The sequence below is a fragment of the Callospermophilus lateralis genome, chromosome 8 (genome assembly GCF_048772815.1).
Source record: "Callospermophilus lateralis isolate mCalLat2 chromosome 8, mCalLat2.hap1, whole genome shotgun sequence".
NCBI lineage: Eukaryota > Metazoa > Chordata > Mammalia > Rodentia > Sciuridae > Callospermophilus > Callospermophilus lateralis.
The window spans coordinates 63,957,063-63,979,535 of record NC_135312.1 but is presented as its reverse complement, the minus strand read 5'-3'; the positions used below and the strand labels follow the sequence as shown (position 1 = coordinate 63,979,535).

At 39.8% G+C, this 22,473-nt stretch overlaps 1 protein-coding gene across 1 annotated transcript; it reads left to right on the top strand.

The window, feature by feature from the left end:
- The first annotated feature begins 512 nt into the window (after positions 1-512).
- Positions 513-20,714, top strand: Plac8 (placenta associated 8). Its single transcript, XM_076864489.1, has 5 exons — positions 513-598; positions 10,928-11,049; positions 12,839-12,963; positions 16,081-16,196; positions 20,454-20,714. The coding sequence occupies exons 2-4, from the start codon at positions 10,941-10,943 to the stop codon at positions 16,183-16,185; spliced, it is 339 nt and encodes a 112-aa protein (XP_076720604.1). The 5' UTR covers positions 513-598; positions 10,928-10,940; the 3' UTR covers positions 16,186-16,196; positions 20,454-20,714.
- Positions 20,715-22,473: the final 1,759 nt, after the last annotated feature.

Genomic DNA, 22,473 nt, shown 5'->3' with positions numbered 1-22,473 from the left:
ACCTCTAAACCCAGTGGCTCAGGAGGCTCAGGCAGGAGGATCTGGAGTTCAAAGTCAGCCTTGGCAATTTAGCAAGCCTCTCAGCATGTAGTCAGACTGTCACAAAATAAAACACACCAAAAAAAAAGGTATGGGGGGAGGATGTGACTCAGTAGTTAAGCACTCCTGATATCAAAAAATAAATAAACAAATAAATAAAAATATGGCAATAAGTATGTACTAAGTGGTATTTATTTATTGAATTCAAAGAGGAAAACGAAATTTAAAAATTAGCAAGCTCTGCCTGCCATGTCAAATCAATCAAACTACACAATGAATCAAATCTTTTCCTGCCTAAAAGATGTATGAGTGTACTTAACATTTGTAAGAAAAAGAACACGCCTTATTTGGCAAGACATAATTTTCATTCTTAAGATAAGAGAAACAGCTTAAAAAGCACTTTTGCCTGGATTGCACTGGCCAATCAGAACCTCCGGATTTGTTCTTTGTACTACACTGCAGTAGAAAACCTGTACCTCTCCACCGAAGAGCTTCCACTTCTAGTAAGAGCCTCTCCTGGGCCACAAGACACTTCTTGCTCCAAGCCCATTTTGTAATTGTAAGTACTTTGAGATTAAGAACTTCTTTAAAAACTTAACACTGCAGGGGGGGATAATCGTTCTTTACAGAAATTTGATTTTCTTGTTTTTGTTCCTAAAATGCCATAGTTTCAGCTGAAAGATCATTGCTTTCTTTATCTAATTGCTTTAAATTTAATAATTTTAGTCAAATTTTAGTGTTTTGCTACATACCATGCTTTCAAAGTAATGGAAGATACAAGCTTTGAATCCTCCTCAAATACTGCTTTCAGCAGGAAACACATATTATGAGTTGTATTTACTAACCTGATCATTAATTTCACCACATATGCATGTGTACTTGGGCTTGCCTAATTTCTCTGTGTGTGCAAAATATTTTATTTTATCTATATAAAAACGTTTGGCAACAAGATATGGGAATACTATACATTTAGCTAATGAATTATAAGAATCTTTGAATTCTCATTAGGAAAGTAAGAAAAACAGACTAATATCAAAATAAAATTCTGCTATTTGCTGATAGGTATAAAGAGAGATCTCGCATTGGATAGCTTACATGAGAGATTATGTAATGAAAAATGCTTCAAGCAAAGCAAAAAAATTAAATATAAATATATAGTAGAAAGAAAAAAATCTAAGTAATATGTCTAGTATCTGGGTTAATCAATATTAATAGTACCTATTAATTGATGAACGCAACATAGCATATTAATAATCCTAATTTTTTAAGATAGTGGACTGTCCTCCACAACAGTGCAGTGTTCGCAGGCAGAGGAGACAGGTAGGTACAAGGTTGATCCCACTATAACTAGTGTATAAAATTAAGATTTTCAAAATCGGAGCCAAATCCTGCAAGATTTCCTACAATGAGACCATTCTATGTAAAGAAAGTTCTAAAGAAAGGCACTGTCACCTCACTCTTCAAGGTTTATCCACCAAGATCCCCACTTCAGTTCTTCCTGCCTCCTTTTTTTCCTTTTTCCTGAGTAGCTCCCACCAGTTTTATCACTCTTTCTGTTCTGTGGGATTCAAGATGGCACGAAACAAAACAAATGTGTGGTCCGGCAATGATGAGGAGAGCTACAGGCCACGGTCAGAGAACCACCGACATCTCATTAGCACTTATCAAATATAGCACAACTCTTACAGTGAGCGCTCAATACATATTTTCTAAATGCAATTGGACTTAGTTATTAATAACAGAAGAAAAAGGAAAAGGCAAGGACAAGGTGATACAAAGTATGCTCAGCTAGGCCCCTGACATGTGAGGGCTCTTTAATGGTGGGCAACTAAGGGGCCATGAGGTGGTTTAGCATATGATCCTTGGGTATATGGAAGGCTCTGGCATGTGTTACATCTTCCTGGAGAAAGGACACATTTTTCTAATTCTCACCAAACAGCCACAAACTCACCCAGCTGAGTCTACACAGAAGTGCCACCTCTTTCAGTTTTGCATGATAGTGTCCCATGGTACAGGAACAGCAGCCCTGCAGGTGATCATCACAGATTCTAGGACCTTAGTCTGTTCTACCTAAGGTATAGTTTCTAAAGATAGTGTCCAGGTATCTACAAACTTTCCAAGTGTTTTTTTACACAGATTAAGTTTTGGGGATCACTGAACTAAGGGGACAGACACAATCATAAGGTCCCTGAAAAAATCTTAGAAATATTCCCACACTAAGATCTCCAGGAATTTTCTTTTTTTTTTTCCCCCTCCACTTCCTTAAATGACTAAGGTTAAAGAAATTCTTGGATAGTTAATGGTTGAAGCAGAGCCAACTGCAGTTGTTTAGGATATTCTACATTTGCTTCTGTTTTATATTTGTTGCAATTTAAAAGAAACCTAGTTTTTTGAAATGATCACAGAGCAGCATAAGAGCAAATGTGTTGCTTTCTTCTCTCAGGGTTGGTTGTTTTTTGTTTGTTTGAGGGGAGGTTTTTTTATTTGTAGTGCTGGGAGCCAAATTTAGCTTTGCACATGCTAGGCATATACTCCTCCACTGTGCTACACTCCCTGCCCCTCCTCTCAGGTTTGCAACTATGCAGAAGGTATCTCATGGGAGAAGTCACAAGGCTCTCTTCAAAATAAGCTTAAGGTGACAGGTGGCAATCCTGAATGTTAGTTCCCTCTAGGACTGCTCTTCTGGGCAGGACTGGGCAGAGCAGATTTCTCAACCACTGTGGGTAACTTTCACTGGAGAGGAACTTCTCCATTAGAAATCTCTTGGGGGCTCCAAGCTCCACTTCAGTTCCCAGGGCTAAAGTGGCCACTGGAAGCACCTTGATCCTCACAGTTTCCCACATTTTAAAAGAGGAAGTCAATAGTAGTGGAAGAAACCAATGCATACAGCATTGACGGTTGGGAGGAAAACTGTGGTCCACCACAAGAAGGAAATAAACTTTCATACAAACTAACTGGCAGTCAGCATATGGGTAATTTGGTTGCAGCTGCTTGCTTCAGACTACACAGATTGCCTATGATTAGACTTCAAAGGCACTCAGCAAATGTCCAGTCTCAAAGTTCTAGGAAGTCTAACAGTAGACAATTTGAATACACAAATCCATATGTCATATAGTGAGGGAGGACAGTCAGGTACAGGAAAGGACAATCAGATAATGGCAGGCCAGTTTTTATTCTGAAATTTTTAGATTGCTGTTATTATATTTTAAATCACACTCTAGGTCCCTTGAAAAATAAATGAGCTAAAGGAATGTGTTTTTCCTCTGAAAGAAATTACAGAAAGGATATTTATTCACTTACCCATTCAACTGCTATTTATCAAATAAGCATTGCTTCAGGTTTCAGAGGGGTGGGGGAGACAACTATAGCATCACTAGCATGGTCCCTTTAAGTTTTTCTTTTAGTCTCTGGATTTGCTTTTGTTTCCAAACAGGCTATCTCTTGTTTTGATTATAAAAGAAATAAATGCAAGCTGTAATGTTTTGCAGGGCTGGGGCTCAAGCCAAGGACCTCACACATGTGAAGTGAACAATCTCCACTGAGCTACACCCTCAGCACGTATTTTCCAGACAATACAGAAAATTATAAAGATAAAAATGGGAAGGAAAAAAAAAAAACCTATCAGCCAATCACCCAAGAGATAACCATGTAACATTAGCCTTTCATAATTTTTCTGGTATTTGATAATTAAAAGGGAATACAAAAGAAATCTGAATATGCTTCTTTGAGCATGTCCTGTAATAACTTTTCCTCTAAAACACTGTAGGAAGCCACTACCCCAAATATAATTTTTATCATTTTAGCACTGGAGTTCTGGATGTAGGGGGAGATCTGGATTCTAATGTATTTGGAGCCCTAAGGGGTCTTGTGAAATGCGATCTCCCCATTTACTGTTTTCCAGCGCTGAGCACTTGGCAGTGTTTAAATTGGGGGGGGGGGCAGGGGCAAATGGGGATTGAACCCAGGGGCGCTTAACTTCTAGGCGACATCCATAGTTCCTTTTATTTTTATTTATTTTTTTTATTTTGAAACAAGGTCTCATTAAGTTCCTTAGGGCCTCAGTTGCTGACGCTGGCTTTGAACTCGATCCTCCCGCTTGGCGACGTTTCAAATGCATTTTCTCCCCGGATCGCAAGCACAGCCTGGGCAGGATGGAAAGAAAGTGGGCGCGGGGCTGGGGACGCCGTTAGCGAGCACCGACTGGATACCCGGTGTCTGCTAATGTCTCAAAACCGTAGATCAAAATTCCCGGTCCTGTAGCGCCTCCTTTTCTCCCAAGCAAAAGCTAATTATTGAGGAAGGGGTAAGCAATGGAAACTGAATCACCTCAGTTTCTTCACTTCTAGTTTCTGAGATCGACGGAATGCGTTGAGAGAGCTGTGCTCGCGTCCCGTTGGTGTGGGAAGCGGGCACGTACGACAGGAATCGGACCTAGGACCACCTGATGGGCGTCCACATCCCCTCTTACTTTCCGGTCAGTGCTGTGGGCAGACACCACTTGCTGCCAAGTTCCACACTGATGAACGCTGGTGAGACAGGCGCCCGAGGTCCGGCGGAGCGAGCAGCCCCCGGCCAGCTCCCCGGTGCCTGCGGCTGGAGCTCCTGCTCCTGGGCATCCCGGACGCCGCGGCGGTTCCCGCCAAGTCCCCGCGGGCCGCGGCCGCCCGGATCCAGCCGCTCGAGTTCCAAGAATCTGTGGCTCCTTCCCTCCCGCCAGCGGCCCCGCAAGGTGCAAACCACCTGGAGCTGCTTGTCCCAGATGGCGTGAGCGTCATCAGGGTCTGCCTGCGGTGGACTCTGGGCTGGCTGCCCTCACCGTTCAGAGGCAGATGAGGTCTGGTCCTAGCAGAAGTGACCCACGGATAAATTCACAACACGGGCGGGAGGCCGAATGGGAGGGAAGCGGCAGAAAACCTCCCTCACCCAACTTGGGCTGTGTCACCACCCCTTGTCCAACTGCGGCAGAGGAGTCCCACAGCCGCTGCGGGGAAGGGACTTTAAACTGAAGCCCAGGGGTACGCCCCACCTCTCTGCTTCTCTGACCCTGCTCCCTAGAAGGAGTGCCAGAGCCAGGGTGCAGCCAGACAAGTTCACTCTATCCCTTCCTCCCCTGACGAAACCAGACATGATGTTGGTATCATGCTATTCGTTACTTAATCTGTAGATCTTCCTCAAATTTGACCAACTGACCCACTAATGTTCTAGGAAAGAGAAAAGCAGCCCAGGACGCCAAGAAGCTAGTGGGGCTACCAGCCAGGCTTTGTTGCTTGTAGGTTGTTGCTTGCCTTCACAGAGCATTAGCATCAGATAAGGGTACTGTGACCATAATGGATCAAGATAAAAACACCAGCATTCCATAGTCATACCTGGACACCAGTGAACTTTAAACATTGTCCAAGTAGAAAAAAAACATATTTCCCTTTTCTGGCTAATAGAAGTGACTGCTGCCACTTTACGTGTTGCACATTTAGCCTTCTCTTGCCAGCTCTCCTCACAGATGATTTATTAAAATTGCCTGGTCATAAAATCGCCTGCACTTTCGGACAGCTCCTCCACCTCCTCGGATCTTTTCCAAGTCACTCAATGAAAGCCTAAATTCTCTAGGAGTTTTGTAACACTGAGACATTCCGCAGTTCCCTATCCTGTGCTTTCTCCCTTGCACAACTAATAAGCCCTTGTACAAGTAATAAGCCCTACTTGTTCAGCTACGGTTACTCTTGATAGACTCTGGCTGGACAGTGCTGACAGTCGCTTTTCTGTTCCAGGATTCAATTCAGGATCCCACATTGCATGTGATCACCATGTCTCCTTGGTCTCCTTCAATCCAGAACATTTCCTTAGTCTGCACTTCTCTTTTGTGACCTTGACAGCCTTGAAGAGTATTGGGCAGTTATATTGTAGAATATCCTTCAACTGATGCTTGTCTAATACTTTCTTGTAATGAGATTCTGAGTATACATTTGCATCAGGAATAGCAGAAAATTAATGTTGTGCCTTTCAGTCATAATAGGCATATGACACCATTATGTCCCATTGCTGGTAATATATTAACTGATCACTTGGTCAAGGGTCTGCCAGATTTCTCCACTGTAAGTCATGATTTTCCCCTTTTATAAATAGTTTCTTGTGGGGAGATACTTTGATATCATATGAATATCTTGTTTTTCATCACACTTTCAAAGGTGATCGATTTGGCATCTTTGTGTTATAAAAACATAGTTTTCCCTTTGCCTTCACACCACAATAATCAACACAAAAGACTTCTGTGACCTCAAAAGGTGTGAGGATTTCTCCCAGCCAGAAAGCAATCAATCAGTTCTGCGCCAGACACCAGCTGGGTGTCGTCTAATTCAGTTCAGTTCTGAAGTGTCAGAACTACCTGGAAAAATCATCAAATCCCACAGATTAAGGGCTCAGTCCCCAAGACTGTCCTCACTCCACTTTGGATGCCAGTCATAGCTGTTTACATAGCGCAGTTTTACCTGTGCTTCTGACTGGCCATAAATCAGGTTTACTATAATCCGTCCTCTGGATTGATGAATTTGCTAGAGCACCCCATAGAACCCAAGGAAACACTTAATGCTTACCAGTTTATCACAAAGGATATTGCAATGAACACTGATTAAAGGATGCATAGGGCAGGATATGCGGAAGGCCATGGAACTTTCATGTTCTCTTTGGGGTACTACTCTCCAGGTACTTCCACAGCTGCCCACAAGATTTCCAGTTCTGTCCTCTTGTTGTTTTTTTTTTTTTAACCTTTATTTTATGTATTTGTTTTTATGTGGTGCTGAGTATCAAATCCAGTTTGATCCCATGCTAGGCAAGTGCTCTACCGCTGAGCTACAAACCCAACCCTTCCTCTCAGGTTTTTATGGAGACTTTATTGCATAGCCATGATGGTTCATAGACTGGGTAGGGAAAGTCAGCAAGGCTATCTGTTCAGATTCATTCCTTCTCTGGGATATGGGGCCAGACTCCTTCTCAAATAAGAGGTCATTCTTTATGGCCAACTCCCACTTTAGAAAGATGGAGGAAAATTAGAGTTTTATGATTTGCCTTGGAGAAGGGAAATTCTAGTTTCTACAACATGCCTTGAGGATGAAGTTATGATCCAGGAACCAGGGAAAAAAAAAAAATATATATATATATATATATATATATATTTGGTGCCTTAGTGGGTCCCCAAGTGCTGATACTGCCCTATCTGTTTAATTTTTTCTCATTCTTTTGAGACAGAGTCTCACTGTGTTTCCCAGGCTGGCCTTGTACTCCTAGATTCAAGTGATCCTTCTATTGCAAACTCCTAAATTGCTGGAACTACAGGTGCATTTCAGCTCATATATTATGCCATCGTATGCACCTGTAGTTTGGTCACAAACCTGAAGTTTGGTCAAAGCCATGTTGGAGTGATCTTGAAAGACCCACAGGAGGACTTGTGATCTTTAAAACAGTGTGTGGTATATGTGTGTGTGTGTATGTGTGTGTGTGTGTAACCATGAGTTCATACCTTTATTCCAATCTAACAGCACAGGACTCATTCTAGGCTTCCTCTTTTCCTTATCTGTAACTTCTTTCTCTAACAGTGAAAAACTTTGAACCTTGATCTCATTATCCACGACATATATATATAAGTTGATATATATATATATATATGGATATATATATAAGTGGAGATATATATATATATATATTATATATATATTCCATATAAGTTCAAAGCCAACTGGGGGAACTTAAAGCCTATCTAAAAAATAAAAATAAAAAGATCTGTGGATGTATCTCAGTGGTAGAGCACTCCAGAATTCAACCCTCCCTGCCCCACAAAAAAAAAAAAAATTGTATGGTGCTTTGATACTACACCCAGTAATGGGAAGGAGAAGTGCCAGTATCTACTGATAATGATTATGTCCAACAGATACAAATATTCAAAATAACATTTTAAGTCTATTTCTTTTTTTAATTAAACAACTTTATATCCTCCTCCAGAATAACCAAGCATCCTTAGCATGTGGCTATTTGCTAGGATTCAGAGAACCATCTGTAAGACCAGATCTAATTGAGTTACAATTAGAGCCTTAGACATGTTTGAAGCATCTCTCAATCACTTCCCATTGTGTGAAGAAATAACTGAGACATTGCTTAGCTTTTCAAACTCTTCTTGATTTTCATATACTGCTCTGTTTTCTTGTTCAAGGGGACTACCAAGCTAGCAGGTGTTTCTAAGTAATGAGATCTAGAAAGAAAGCAGCTAGTACAAGAAATAGGAGAAGTGCAAAATAATATGAAAAAATAGAGGCCACTTGTCTGTTTTTGAAATTGGTCTATGTGGGAAAGAACATAAGAGAACAAGGAATGTAATAACATTGCTAAAGTATCTAGAGGCACTATATTTTAAATTTTTAGTGTTTTTCTTTTGTGCTTTTATAAATATGTGCTGAATTATTTTTTTTTAAAAGAGAGAGTGTGAGAGAGTGTAAGAGAGAGAGTGTGTGTGTGTGAGAGAGAGAGAGAGAGAGAGAGAGTGAGAATTTTTTAATGTTTATTTTTTAGTTTTTGGTGGACACAACATCTTTGTTTGTATGTAGTGCTGAGGATCAAACCTGAGCCACACGCATGCCAGGCGAGCGCGCTACGGCTTGAGCCACATCCCCAGCCCTGTGCTGAATTCTTAAGTGGAAATGTATTACATCCCAGTATCTATCTAGCACACTGTGAGTCATGTATATTGTAAGTGCTTCATTCTATAAGACAACTGAAAGTACCTCTGAAGACCCAAAATGGAGCTTGATGCTAAAGTTCCTGTTCTCCAGGGGGTCACCACAAACCAGTAGCAATGTCACACTGTCATAAGTGCTAGGGGGAGCAGGCAAGGGGAGAAAAAGAGTCTGTGGAGCGAGCCAGAAAGAACTTGAATTTTACTATTTACTTAATTTCTCTGAGCTATTATTTCTTTATCTACTAAAAAAAACAAGATAATAATTTCTACTTTGCAGAACTGTTCTGAAGATTAAAGGGGCAGTGTGACTCCAATATCATGCCTGATGTAATATAGAAACTTAATGAATATTAGCTGCTATAACAGGCAACAAGTGTTTATGAAAATCATCAAGACACTTCCCTTCTATATTTTTGTACATTGTGGCCAACTTTGTTTATATTTTTTTGATTCTTTGAAAAAATTTTTTCTTAGTGAATTAAAATTATCTTTTATTTTATTTATTTATATGCAGTGCTGAGGATTAAAACCAGGGCCTCACACATGCCAGGCAAGTGCTCTACCACTGAGCCACAGCCACAGCCCCTTGGTGCATTATAGTTACCCGTAATGGTGGGATTCATTATGCCATATTCATACATGCACATACATAATTTGGTCAATCTTGGATGAGGTTGGGGATCCCTGTATTTTCCCTTGTTTGATGAGGATAATGTTCATTAAATTCATCCACAGAGATAATGGGAGCTGGGCAGGTCAGAAACCATTCCCATTTTACACATTAATAAATGGAAATTCATGTGTCTAGTTCAATGACTAATCTAAGATCACAAAGTTTCAGAAACCATGATGTGAGCAAAGATGTTCTCACTTCAAATCTTACTCACGTTCCATGACCTCACATAGCCTCTCACGATGGGGTGAAGTTAGGAACAACCTAACAAAATATGTTTTATGTGGGGCTGGGATTGTGGCTCAGTGGTAGAGTGCTCCATTAGCACAGGTGGGACCTGGGTTCGATTCTCAGCACCACATAAAAATAAAGGTGTTGTGTCCATCTATGCCAAATAAATAAATAAATTTTTTTTTAAAAAAATATGTTTATGCAAACCTTGCTGGGGGCCAGAAGTGCAGCTTAGTGGTAGAGTTTGCCTTGCATTCTCCAGGCTCTGGGTTCATTCCCTAGAGCCAAAGGGTGGAGGGAACTTAGCTGGGACATATTCTCGGGGCTTACCCCTACAATGTGGCAAGAGTCTGTCAAACCAGCACTGACAAAAGGACCCAGGCTTACAGTAAACTGGAAGTGATGGATCAGCCTGGATGCAGGGAGATTGAAGAGGACTGCTAATCAGAAACAAAGCCCATACTAGAGGGAGCAAGATAAAGGAGCAAGAAAGGGAAGGGTAGCTGAGTATGATGGCGCATGCCTATAACCCAGGAGACTTGAGAGGCTGAGGCAAGAGGATCAGGAGTCGAAGGCCAGCCTCAGGAATGTAGCAACACCCTGCCTCAAAAGAAAATTAAGGGCTGGGGATGTGGCTCAAGTGGTAGCGCGCTCGCCTGGCATGCGTGCGGCCCGGGTTCGATCCTCAGCACCACATATAAACAAAGATGTTGTGTCCGCCAATAACCAAAAAAAATTAAATAAATAAATAAATATTTTAAAAAAAAAAAAGAAAATTAAAAGGGCTGGGGATGTAGCTCAGTGGTACAGCACCACTGACTTCAGCCCCCAGTGCTACCAAAAACAAACAAAGAAAGAAAAACAGTAAAAGAAAGAAAGAGGAAGGAGGGAGCGCACACTTAAGCTTAAAATGATATAACATCAGAGAAGACGCCTTTCCACAATTCACTACTTGCCATGATTCACTATCACAGGGCAGTCATTTGTTTCCCTGTCTTGTGGATACCAGGTACCTGTCTAAAAACAGGTACATGAACAACCCTGTTCCATCCTGTGCCCCATGGGAAGCACCTGTTCACCTTACCAGTTCAGTGAATTCCTTTCCCCTGGGGCCCCCTGTCCTCTGAGGGGTAGAAATAGAAATCATGTTCTTCAGAGATCAACAGGCAACTTCATCTAAACTGCCTCGCTAGCCCGTGGAGCGCAATGCAGCAGAAGACAGCCTTTCAACCTCCAGCTGCTAATGCCAACATTTTCCTTTTCAGACCTTCCTTGGAAATGCAAAATCAGCCCACGGTCATTGTGACTCAACCTGGATTTACTCGTGCGCCCCAAAACTCCAACTGGCAGACGGGCATGTGTGATTGCTTCAGTGACTGTGGAGTCTGTAAGTGTGAGGGGAGGTGGATTACCAGCGTCCAGATCTTTCCCATGTTTCCCCCTTACTGTGTAGTAAAAATTCCTAATTTCTTACAGGCAGTTGTCAGGCAACAGTACCTTTAAGAAAAGGCTGTGTGCGGATCTTAAGTTAACCCTTCTCCAGCCAGTAAAGAATAGTCATACCCCCCAAATAAGTTGTGGAGATGAGAGAACAGTGAAAGACATGATTGATTCTAAAGATGAACAGGTCTGGCCTAATCATGAAAAACAGATTGTGCATTAATGAGAGAAATATTTCAAGTTTAAATTGGTTTTAAAAAAGACTGTTCTTGGTTACACATAAGTTAAAATCAGTATTTTATAATCACGTTATGTTCATACACTGTGGATTGTTTTCACCCATAGTTTCAGCTAATGTACTGAGTCTTGTGAGTCATCACAAGACTAAACTAAAATACTTCTACTCCATCATCTTGGAGTAGAAGTATTTTAGTTTATACGTTAAGGTCCCCACACACCTAAGAATAAATAATTCTGAAGGCGATTAACTTCTCATTGGGGAAAAAATATCTCTGACTCTATTTTCATAAGATCTCTCTAAGTGAACTTGGAATCTCTATAAGTGAATTTCCTAGGGAAGTTTGGGACCGAGACAAGGGTGACAGAGGGGAGCCACCAAGGTGCTTTGTTCTCAATACCAGCTAAGAACCAAACTCACTTATAAAACATTTTCTCTGATATCTTCTCTTTTGTCTCAACTCTACATAGTATTCTTAGACAAGGAAAGAAAATACATTAGCCTTTAACTTACCAGTGAAGTTGATCTTTGAACTGAACAAGTTAATAATTACTTTGAGAAGCATAAAAAAGTTATCTAGGTAATGGAAGTTGGGTTTGTTTATTCACTTCCGTTGTCTTACTGGATTGCAGGGGCTGATGACTCACAAGACTCAGTACATTAGTTCAACATCCGCAAATTCAAGTGATAATTGAGATGAGAGTAGTAAAAGTCTCTGCAGATAGACATTTTATCCTCCAACCCCTAGAATTATTAGCCAACTAAATGAATATACAAGTTCTCATACAAGCTTAATTGCTTCATGGCAGATGTTCTTAAATGTGAATCTGACCAAATCATTTTCCCCTCTGCAAGTACGTCAGTGGTTCTTGATGACTTTCACAACAAAATCTGGACACTCACAGTTTTCTATCATCTGATCCCCAGCCTGCTTTGCATCCCACCAGCTTCATCCACTACCCACCATGGGGCTCTACGCATACAGAATGAATCCTAGCTTTGCCAGCTTGTGCCAAGTCACCTCAAAGAGGGTGTTTCCTTTTGTGGATCTGTAGAAGTCCTAATCATCTTTCAATGCTGAGCTCAGCAGCTCTTCCTCCTCAGGACCTTGGCACCACTTCTGTGCATGATCCTTGTGTCTTGAGAAGGATCCTGCTGGACAATATTTTCTGTTACTTCCCCCACTGGATGCGGTCAGGGGTGCTGTTGGTACTGAGCATGGTGGGTGGAACATGGCTAAGTGTTGGTGGATCAGTGACTAGTGGACAAAGGCTATAGTGAAAGAATAACATACATTCCAAGGGGCAGTCATTTCTGAGATGATCTGGGTTTGGGAGAAGCTGATGGAAAGCCAAACAGAAATGCTCAAGATGAACATGGCAGCATGGTACATGGCAAAGATCCCATGGTGTGGCCTGCTATTCAAGGAAGTGAACACATTTTCTGCTGTGATGGAGGCAGCCTGGAGTAACTTGTACCCCTGCTTTCATGCATCCAGGTCTTTGTGGCACATTTTGTTTCGTGTGCCTCGGTTGTCAAGTTGCAGCTGACATGAATGAATGCTGTCTTTGTGGAACAACTGTCGCAATGAGGACTCTCTACCGAACCCGATATGGCATCCCTGTGAGTCTCTTATGATTCCCTTAGTGTTCAAATACGGTACCACATTCAAAATAATTGTGGTAAACATGGAGGCTGTTTGATGGCATACCTCATCTGAGATTGATGGGTAGGAGTTCCCTAAGCACCTGTGCTCTGATTATGTGACTTCCTTCCAGGTTTCTGCCGAAAACATTAGAGAACAATTAATTCTCTTTTTGCAATGTATATAGTATAATGTAAGAGGATAATTTAGAACCTACTATGTCCGAAGTGCATTAGGTCACCTCACTAAATCTTCACACCATCCCTATAAAGTGGGTTCACAATATGTACAAATGAGGCTCAAAGCTATGCCTTAGTAGTAGAGTTAGCCACTGTCTGTCCATGAACAGTCCATACATGCACCTTCCATTACACCTACTTCACTCTGTGCAGCAGAAGAGTTTATTATTTAAGGGTCTACAGAGCAACAAGCAATAGCATGAGCATGGATACATGTGTGTACATGCACATATATCTCTATATTTAACATAGAGAAAAACAGTGTGCATATGTATATGTTTATATATATTTACATTTATATGCCTCCCTGTATATATCCTATATGTGTATGTATATAAGGAGAGAGTGAGAACAAAAAAGGGAGAGATTCATTTTAAGGAATTGGGTCATGCAATTATGGAGGCTGGCAAGCAATTATGCAATTATGGAGGCAGGCTAGAGACATGGGGAAGAGCTGGAATTCAAGTCCACAGGAGGTGTTCTTGTGAAATCTTCCTTGCTAAGGGGAAAACAGTCTCCCCCCACCCAACTCCCCCCCCCCGCTATTAATTTCATCAACTGATTGGATGAGGCCCATTATGGTCTACTGATTTAAATGTTAATCTCATCTAAAGAAATGTCGAGCCACCCAGGCATGGTGGCACATGCCTATAATCCCAGCAACTAGGGAGGTTGAGGCAGGAGGATTGGGAGTTCAAAGTCAGCCTCAGCAAAAGTGAGGTACTAAGTAACCCAGTGAGACCTTGTCTCTAAATAAAATACAACATAGGTCTGGGGGTGTGGCTCAGTAGTTGAGTGTCCCTGAGTTCAATCCCTGATACCCAAAAAGAAAAGAAATGTTGAGCCAAATATCTGGGTACCATGGCCTAGCCAAGTACCACAGGGAACAAATGAATAAGCAGTCTTAAGAACTTATTTCATTCCATCAAGATTATTTTATCTTTTCATTTAAAAATATTTATCAGTGTTTAAGTTACATGCTATAGAATTTTATGACAGCAAGGTGATGCATGCCTTTAATCCTAGCAGCTCAGGAGGCCGAGGCAGGAGAATTCCAAGTTCAAAGCCAGCCTCAGCAACTTAGTGAAGACCCTAAGCAACTTAGCGAGACTTGTGTCAAAATTTAAAAATTTTGTAAAAAAGGGTGGGGTGCTAAGCATGTGGTTCAGTGATTAAGTGCCCTGGGATCAATCCCTGGTACAAAAAAAAAAGAGAGAGAGAGAGAGAAAAGAAAGAATTTTATTTCAAATTCAAACACAGAAGTATATAAAGTGAAAAGTGAACCTCTTTGTATGCAATTTCATTACCTAGTAAAAAACTCTATTAATAATTGACATGCATCCTCTTTCAGATTTTTTTCTTATAACTCTAACTCATAAATATAGTTTAGATAGCTGTAGATATAGACATATGAGGGTTTTGCACTTGGGAAGCTCTTTCATTTTGTTTTTGTTTTTTAAAATGGGTTCACACTATACTATAATTTTCACTATATTTTTCCCACTTAATAAATGGTAGACCCCTTTCATGTCAGTAACACTAATTCTTTTTTAATGTTTGCACAGTATAATTTACTCAATCACTTCCTTATTGAGTCATTGGGATTACAGGAGTGTGCCATTATGCCCGATTTGACATGACTTTTTAAAAGAAAAAATATTTATAGTTGCACATGGACACAATACCTTTATTTTAATTATTTTATGTGGTGCAGAAGATTGAACCTAGTGCCTCACACATGCTAGGCAAGCACTCTACCACTGAGCCACAGCCCCAGCCCTGACATGACTTTTTTTTTTTTTTTTTTTCCTTCCAAAGAGAGAGTGGAGAGAGAGAGTGAGAGAGAATTTTTTAATATTTATTTTTTTAGTTTTTCGGCAGGCACAACATCTTTGTATGTGGTGCTGAGGATCAAACCCGGGCCACACGCATGCCAGGCGAGCGCGCTACCGCTTGAGCCACATCCCCAGCCCCCTGACATGACTTTTTAATATGAAAGTTATCAAGATGTTTAAAGGTCTAGTACATAATGCCTTTTTTAAAAAAAAAAAGAAAGAAAGAAAGTGGGAGAGAGAGAGAGAGAGAGAATTTTTTAATATTTATTTTTTAGTCTCGGCGTACACAACATCTTTGTTTGTATGTGGTGCTGAGGATCGAACCCGGGCTGCACGCATGCCAGGCGAGCGCGCTACCGCTTGAGCCACATCCCCAGCCCCATAATGCCTTTTAAATACTCCTTAGGGGTTTGAAGAATTAATAACCATCTGAAACTAAAATTTCAGCTGGTCTTAACAAAACTTTGGAAATGAAAAGAAGAAGAAATAGAAGTATCAGTCCTAAAGACTATATCTTGTTTGACATTAATAGAGAGATAAATATAAATACAAACTGTGGATAAAAATTTAAGGGTAATCATTAATTAGATAAAAATAAATTGTGAAACATCTTAAAGGAAACAAACAGACCTGGAAAAGATCTATTCAACAGAAAGAAGAAAATTTTATAATAAAATTAAAACCACACACGTGTACACACACACACACACACACACACACACACACATTCAGTAAATACCATACAAAAAAACAATTTGGTCACCCATGGGTAGGATGGATTTAGATTTCTCTGCTGTGATAACATGCCATTACCATTTGGTTGGATATCTTCTTGTACTCTCAGAATTTAAAAGGAGAACATTTTTTATGTTATGGAGACAAGAGTTAACAGAAAAAAATCAGTGAGCATTTTCCTGAACATATCCATCCAAATTGAATCTGAAGGATCAGTGCCGTATGCTTTTCAAGATGCCTGAAAATCCACAGGTTACATTTCTATTTCTTTTGTGTTTTCAAACAGGGATCTATTTGTGATGACTACATGGCCACTATCTGCTGCCCTGTTTGTTCCCTTTGCCAAATCAAGAGAGATATCAACAGGAGGAGAGCCATGAATGCTTTCTAAAGAAGCTGGTGGTAAGTTGATACCAAGACTCCTCCCAGAGTCTGTGGGGTTTAGAAGTATGTTTCAGGTTTTTGTAAATCATTTATTGTTGGAATAATAATTCAGTTATAACAATTCTTTAAGTCTCCCAAAGTGCTATCTTAATAAAAGATGGATTTTAATGTCTTCTTATGTATTCTCTGAACCATATTTTAGTAAATAAATGAATGGTGAGTTTTCTAAACTCCTTCGATTTATATTGCTCAATTAGTGAAGCAATTACCACCTGTGAAATACCATTACCGTTGTTTCACCAAAGTATGGTGAAACAAAAGAGGTAGAAAATTCACTCTCTACTAAGACAAAAAAAAAAAAAAAACTTGATAAAAGAAACTAATAATTATAAGATGGAACAGCAAATAAAAGTTATAGATCTGGATCATTTTGATTGTGGCTTAAAGCAACTATCTAGTGAGGTAAAGTCAAACAGGTCAGACTGGACAGATACATCCTGTGGTGTCAGGCCAGACAAGACACACAGCCATCCGCCCTGGTAGATTTCCAGATGTCTCAGGTCATTTGTGCTAGACAGAAACCCTAAAGGCCTCCTCAGCAAAATTAGCTTTGTTTGAGAACTATTTACACATATAGACATACTTCAGTATATTTATTGATGGAATGACAAGAAACATGTACATAATCATGTAAATGTTTGTGTATAAACAGAAGTTTATTCATATGTACACACAGCCCTATCTGCCCAAGTTGTGTGCCTCACTCATAGAATAAAAACTACATGTGCCGTATTTTATACAAATGTCTATAAACACAAATGTATATTTCTAAGAAAATGACTTATAGACCTCATAAAATATATCATCTTATAACTAAACATACAAATACCCCCAAATAAAAACATTAATAAACAAATATGAAAAAATTAATAAACAAATATGAAAAAGCAAATAGAAAAACCATCCTTTTAGAGAAGGTAGACTTTGAAATGGGTGGATATAGAATTTAGAATATTTGGAAATGTTCTATAGAATTTCACCATCTAAAATTCAATCAAGTCTTTTTCCACTAATTTTCCCCAGGATTAGCTACCAAGGATGTAGTTAAGGAGAAATCAACAAAAATTTGTCAGTTACCTCCATAGATTACACTTTGAGTATAAGAAAAAACAATACTTTTTCCATTCTTTGCAATATCGCACTTCCTGTCTGGAGTGAGGACTTCATGTAAGTTAACAAAAACAATTCTTGGGTAATACATTAAAAAAAAAAAAAAGCTCATTTGTTTAGCAAATAATGTGTCAAATATCTAATACTATGTAATATATTGCTAGATGTTGTAGACAAAAATAAATTAACTGTTCCCCCTGTCTTTATAGATTTTTGTACTCAAAAAGAAGGGATTAGTCAATCCCCCAAATACAAAGAGGAGTTTGATGCACATCTCTAGACAGAGTGCTGTTTTATGTTCAGAGGAAGAAGAGATCGCACTTCTGAGATGAATGAATGGAAGTTTCTTGAAAGAAGTGATTTTTAATTCTAAAGAGGAAGTATGTTATCTAACAAGAATAAGTGAATCCTAGACTGTGATAGGATTTAATGGAGACTAATGGCAAAGGTGCTGGTGGAGGCGTAGGGAAATGAATGGATGGTGCAATCACCTGCCTGGCAACAGCTCGGTGTTTACCACCCGCCTCCCCAGCCCAGGAGGCCAGGAGGGAGCAGTTACCTGTTCTCCAAGGAGAGAACTGAGTGAGGAGGTTGCCCTAGAGGAACAGTAACCGCTCAGCAGAGGAATAAGTGTGGCCTGAGTCAACCTCCCAGGATGGGGTCAAGGGAAGCTTTCTGCTGTCCTTGTGGGCTTCCCATTGGCTGAACCCACCAAAAAGGCAGAGGGCTGCAAAGAATTGCTCTAGGTCACGGGTCAGCTTCCTATGACCTACAGCAGGGTAGACAAGAGTGGAAGTGGACCAGATGGGGCAAACAGTATCACTGACAGAAAATGTGAATAAAATTAATACGTATGAAATGTTGCTTTTGATCAGCAATATTAGTGAATCCGTAGACCCCCCACCCCCACCAAAAAAATGAAAAACATCTTTATGAGCTTAGGTCCAACTTGCCTAGAATATATGGCATAAGTAGGAAAATATTGAGAAATACAAAACATTGTTTTCTTTCCACATTTTTATTGGCGCATAATAGCCGCACATAATGATGAGATTTATTGTTACATATTTGTCCATGCACACAACAGAACAATATAATTTAGCCAGTATCACTCTCCAGCACTTCCCCTCCCCCTCCCCTTTTCCAAATCCCTTAAAAATACAAGATTTTTAAGAGGTAGTTGGGGCCTTGGCATATGATGTCTTGAATATCAAGTTAATGACTCAGTAAGCTTTGGGGAGTTACTACAGACTTCAAGTGAATAGAACTAACTTAAGAAATGATCAGCTGAGATTAGTATATAGTTGAGACTGACAGAATGAGGCCAGAAGCAAAAGTGTGGGCCACCGCAACACTGTTAAATACATAAAATAAGGTGGGTACAATATGTATCCACACACATAATAATGAGTCCTGACATCTGAACTAGTTTTTGTCAACCGCAGGGAAATTATCTCACTGAATCTTTGAATTGGTTTAAAGTAGAATATCTTGGTGGTCCTGACCCCTGATCATCAATTTGGACCCTACATTACTAATTGACACTAAAACTAGAAATAAAAATATCTAAAACAGAATCGAGAGACAAAGAGCAAAGAATGAAGACATATTAAAACATACCGAGACTTCCTCCACACAGCTAAAGAAGAGAAGGAGAGAAAGAAAGAAAAGGCAGAATAGATTGGGACAAAGGGACATAGGAACCAACTGAAAAGGCTTCCCATAGCCAAAACTGGAACAATTTGAGTAACAAAATAATATAGTATTCGATTGTAATCAACACTATCATATTATCAAGAAATGTAAAATTTAAAATAAATATATATGAGGCCATACTGATATAAATAATTGAATACAATTAATTTGAAAAAATGGTGAGTGTTGAGGGCAGGGAAAATTGGAAATTTTGAGAGCGAAGAGGTGGCAGGAGGATTTCCCTATAGAAAAAGAGTACAATCTCCCACACAGAACTCCAGATATTTGCTGTGCTGGTGGAGCACACCTGTAACCCCAGCTACTCAGAAGGCTGAGGCTGGAAGATCACAAGTTCAAAGCCAACCTTAGCAACTTCTCAAGATCCTGTCTCAAATTTTTAAAACTAAAAATAAAAAGGGCTTGGGGTGTAGCTCAGTAGTCAGCCCTGGGTTCAATTCTCAGTACCACAAAAGGAAAACCCCAAACCAAAAACCCCTCCAAGAATTTGTGTAGGTACCTTCTCCCTCAAGGGAATGGAACTTGATTCCCTTCCCCTTAAGTGTGGGTTTGCATAGTGACTTCCTTCCAAAGAACAATATGGAAAGCCAGGCAAACAAGCATACAAAGGAGAAACCTGAGAAAACTACCTCAGCCAAGTGATCAAAGTTACCTTCGACAGTGATGATCCACGTTGATGGATTGCAACCCAGAAATGATGTTATGAGAATGGTTCTTGACCTTTGTGGTATGCCTCCCGGAACTCCATACCTCTGGTCTAACCACAAGGAGAACAACAGACAAACTAAACTAGGGCACATTCTACAAAATACTTGACCAGTATCCTCAAATCCCAGAGACTCAGAAGGCGGAGGCAGAAGGATCGTAAATTTGAGGCCAGCCTCGGCAACTTAGTGAGAACCTCAGAAACTTAGCAAGACGCTGTCTCAAAATAGAAAAGACTGGAGATGTGGCTCAGTGGTAAAGCACCCCTGGGTTCAATTTCCAGTACCAAAACAAAAATAAAAACAACAACAAAAACATGTCAAAGTCATCAAAAACAAGGAAAACCTGAGAAACTCAGTTTAAAGGAGCGTAAGGGAATGCAACAATTAAATGTAATATAGTATCCTGGACAGGATTCAAGAACAGAAAAAGGACCTTAGGTAAAAACTGAGGAATCTGAATAAAGTATGGTTTGATTAATAATAATTTATTTGGGTTCATTAATTATAACAAGTCTATCATAGTAGCATATAATATTAACCAACAGGAAAACTGGGTGCAGTGTATATGGAAACTCTTTTTATTATCTTTACAACTAATCATAAAATGATTCTGAAATTAAAAGTTAATTAAAAATTAAAGTATGGATTGAGAAAATTCAAACTATTATTTGTATGTCCTCTCTAGGTGAAGAGCTTTTACCGAAGCAACTAAAATCAACAAACACCTCTTCAACTCAAGTTCTTCTCCATCTTTTGCAAGTGAAATATGATCGATATGTTTACTTTATGATGATGGGACTCCCAAAAAATCAAATTTTTGATTTATTCTAAATAAATGTTGTGTGTTAGCATAGTTTCTCCTTGCTCTCACACTATCAAATGTTCTGGCTTATAAAATTTTTACATTACATTTGAAATGTAAACCAAATAAAGGCTTTATTAACAAGACTCTTTGTTTTGTTCTGTGCATGTTGTGCTAGAGATGGAACCCAGGACCTCATGCATGCTAAGCAGGTACTCTATCACTGAGCTGCGCCCCCAGCCCTTAACAAGATTCTTTTTCTTTTCTTTTTTTTTTTTGGTGCTGGGGATTGAACCCAGGGACTTTTGCCTGAGAGGCAAGCACTCTACCAACTGAGCTAAATCCCCACCCCTTTAGCAAGATTCTTTATGCTTCTTTGCTCTAAAATACCTTTGTCACTAGTTAATTCCAGAGGTCAATCTCATGATATTTTTCTTGTAGTTTAGTTGCTTAGTGGGAGATTTTTGGTCCACAGTAACTCAGCTCTTTCATATAAAAACTTCAGAGACCATTACGGCACATTGAGTCAACAATTTTGCTCCTTTTCATGTTATCTACAAAGTATGACTAATGTGAACATAGCAAGATTTTAGGCAAGGAACACCCTAGGCCTCGCTTCCCAACTGCATACTCAAGGGTTTTGTGTTGTTGCTTTTCTTCTGTTTTGAATATGAGGTATCAGAGGAAGCAATAAAAAATTCATGATCAAATTCAGTATGACACATTTGAGTTAAATATTGATGGATAAATGTGTGACATTTCCCCCCACATTTCTTATTCGAATTGATTCATCTGCAACATTTTGCCCTGAAGAAAAATCTCACTTAATTTCTCCTAGTCTTCCTCAACTTCTGAGTCTATTTCATTTATTGGGGCAGGGGAAGTGGGGCAAAACTATCTACCTTATCCATTAATTGTGAAATTTCAGTGAGATGAACATCGAAGCCTGGAATTTAGTAAGCACTCAAGGAACACAATTGCACTGCCCCTCCGTTCCTCCCCGAGCCTCGCAGGGCTCAATCCTGGGTCTACCCTTTCATGCCATGTATTCTTGGATAGTGTCACCTACTCCCACAACTGCCCTCTGTAGGCTAGGCAGGATGCCAAAACCTGTATTTCCACCAGGCACAGGGGTCACACATGTAATCTCAGCAACTTGGTAGGCTGAGGCAGAATGATCGAAAGTTCTAGGCCAGCCTGGGCAATTAAGGGAGTCCCTGTCTCAAAATGCAAAATAAGAAGGGTTGGGGTTCTAGCTCAGTAGTAGAGCACCCCTGGGTTCAATCCCTAGTACCACCAACAAATCTATATTTCCAAAAATCTGGGGACATGGGTGACAGAAGAACTTCATTCCAGCTGAGGATCAAAGAGCCACTGGTAACCATGAACTCATAGCTGTGCAGGGGTTTTGGAACTTCAGTTATCCAAATGGGATGAACTTACCCTAAGTCATTAAGGCCCAAGTTGTCAATTCTGCATTTATTTCAACAAAATTGACACAGATGCATTAAAATAGGTTGTAAATCATAATCTAGAGTTCATATATCCTTTATTATCATGAAGATCAAAAATGCAGATTGTCCTATATAGAACACTAGGACAATATATATCTTTCATGTGTGTGTGTGTGTGTGTGTGTGTATATATATACACACACACACACACCCACACACACATATACATACACACACATATGTATGTATATATGCCATTTTATGAATAGGACATTGGGCAGATATATCCTTTCATACACTACGCAATATACAAAGAAGTAACTTTCATGATCTGTCCAACAATTAATTATTGTAGAATGAGCAAAACACTTCAAAGGGTTAAGTACTTTTTTGACAATGTGTTGCTGGTTTCCCATGACACAGTTTGTTTTGACATCACTGATGTTCTT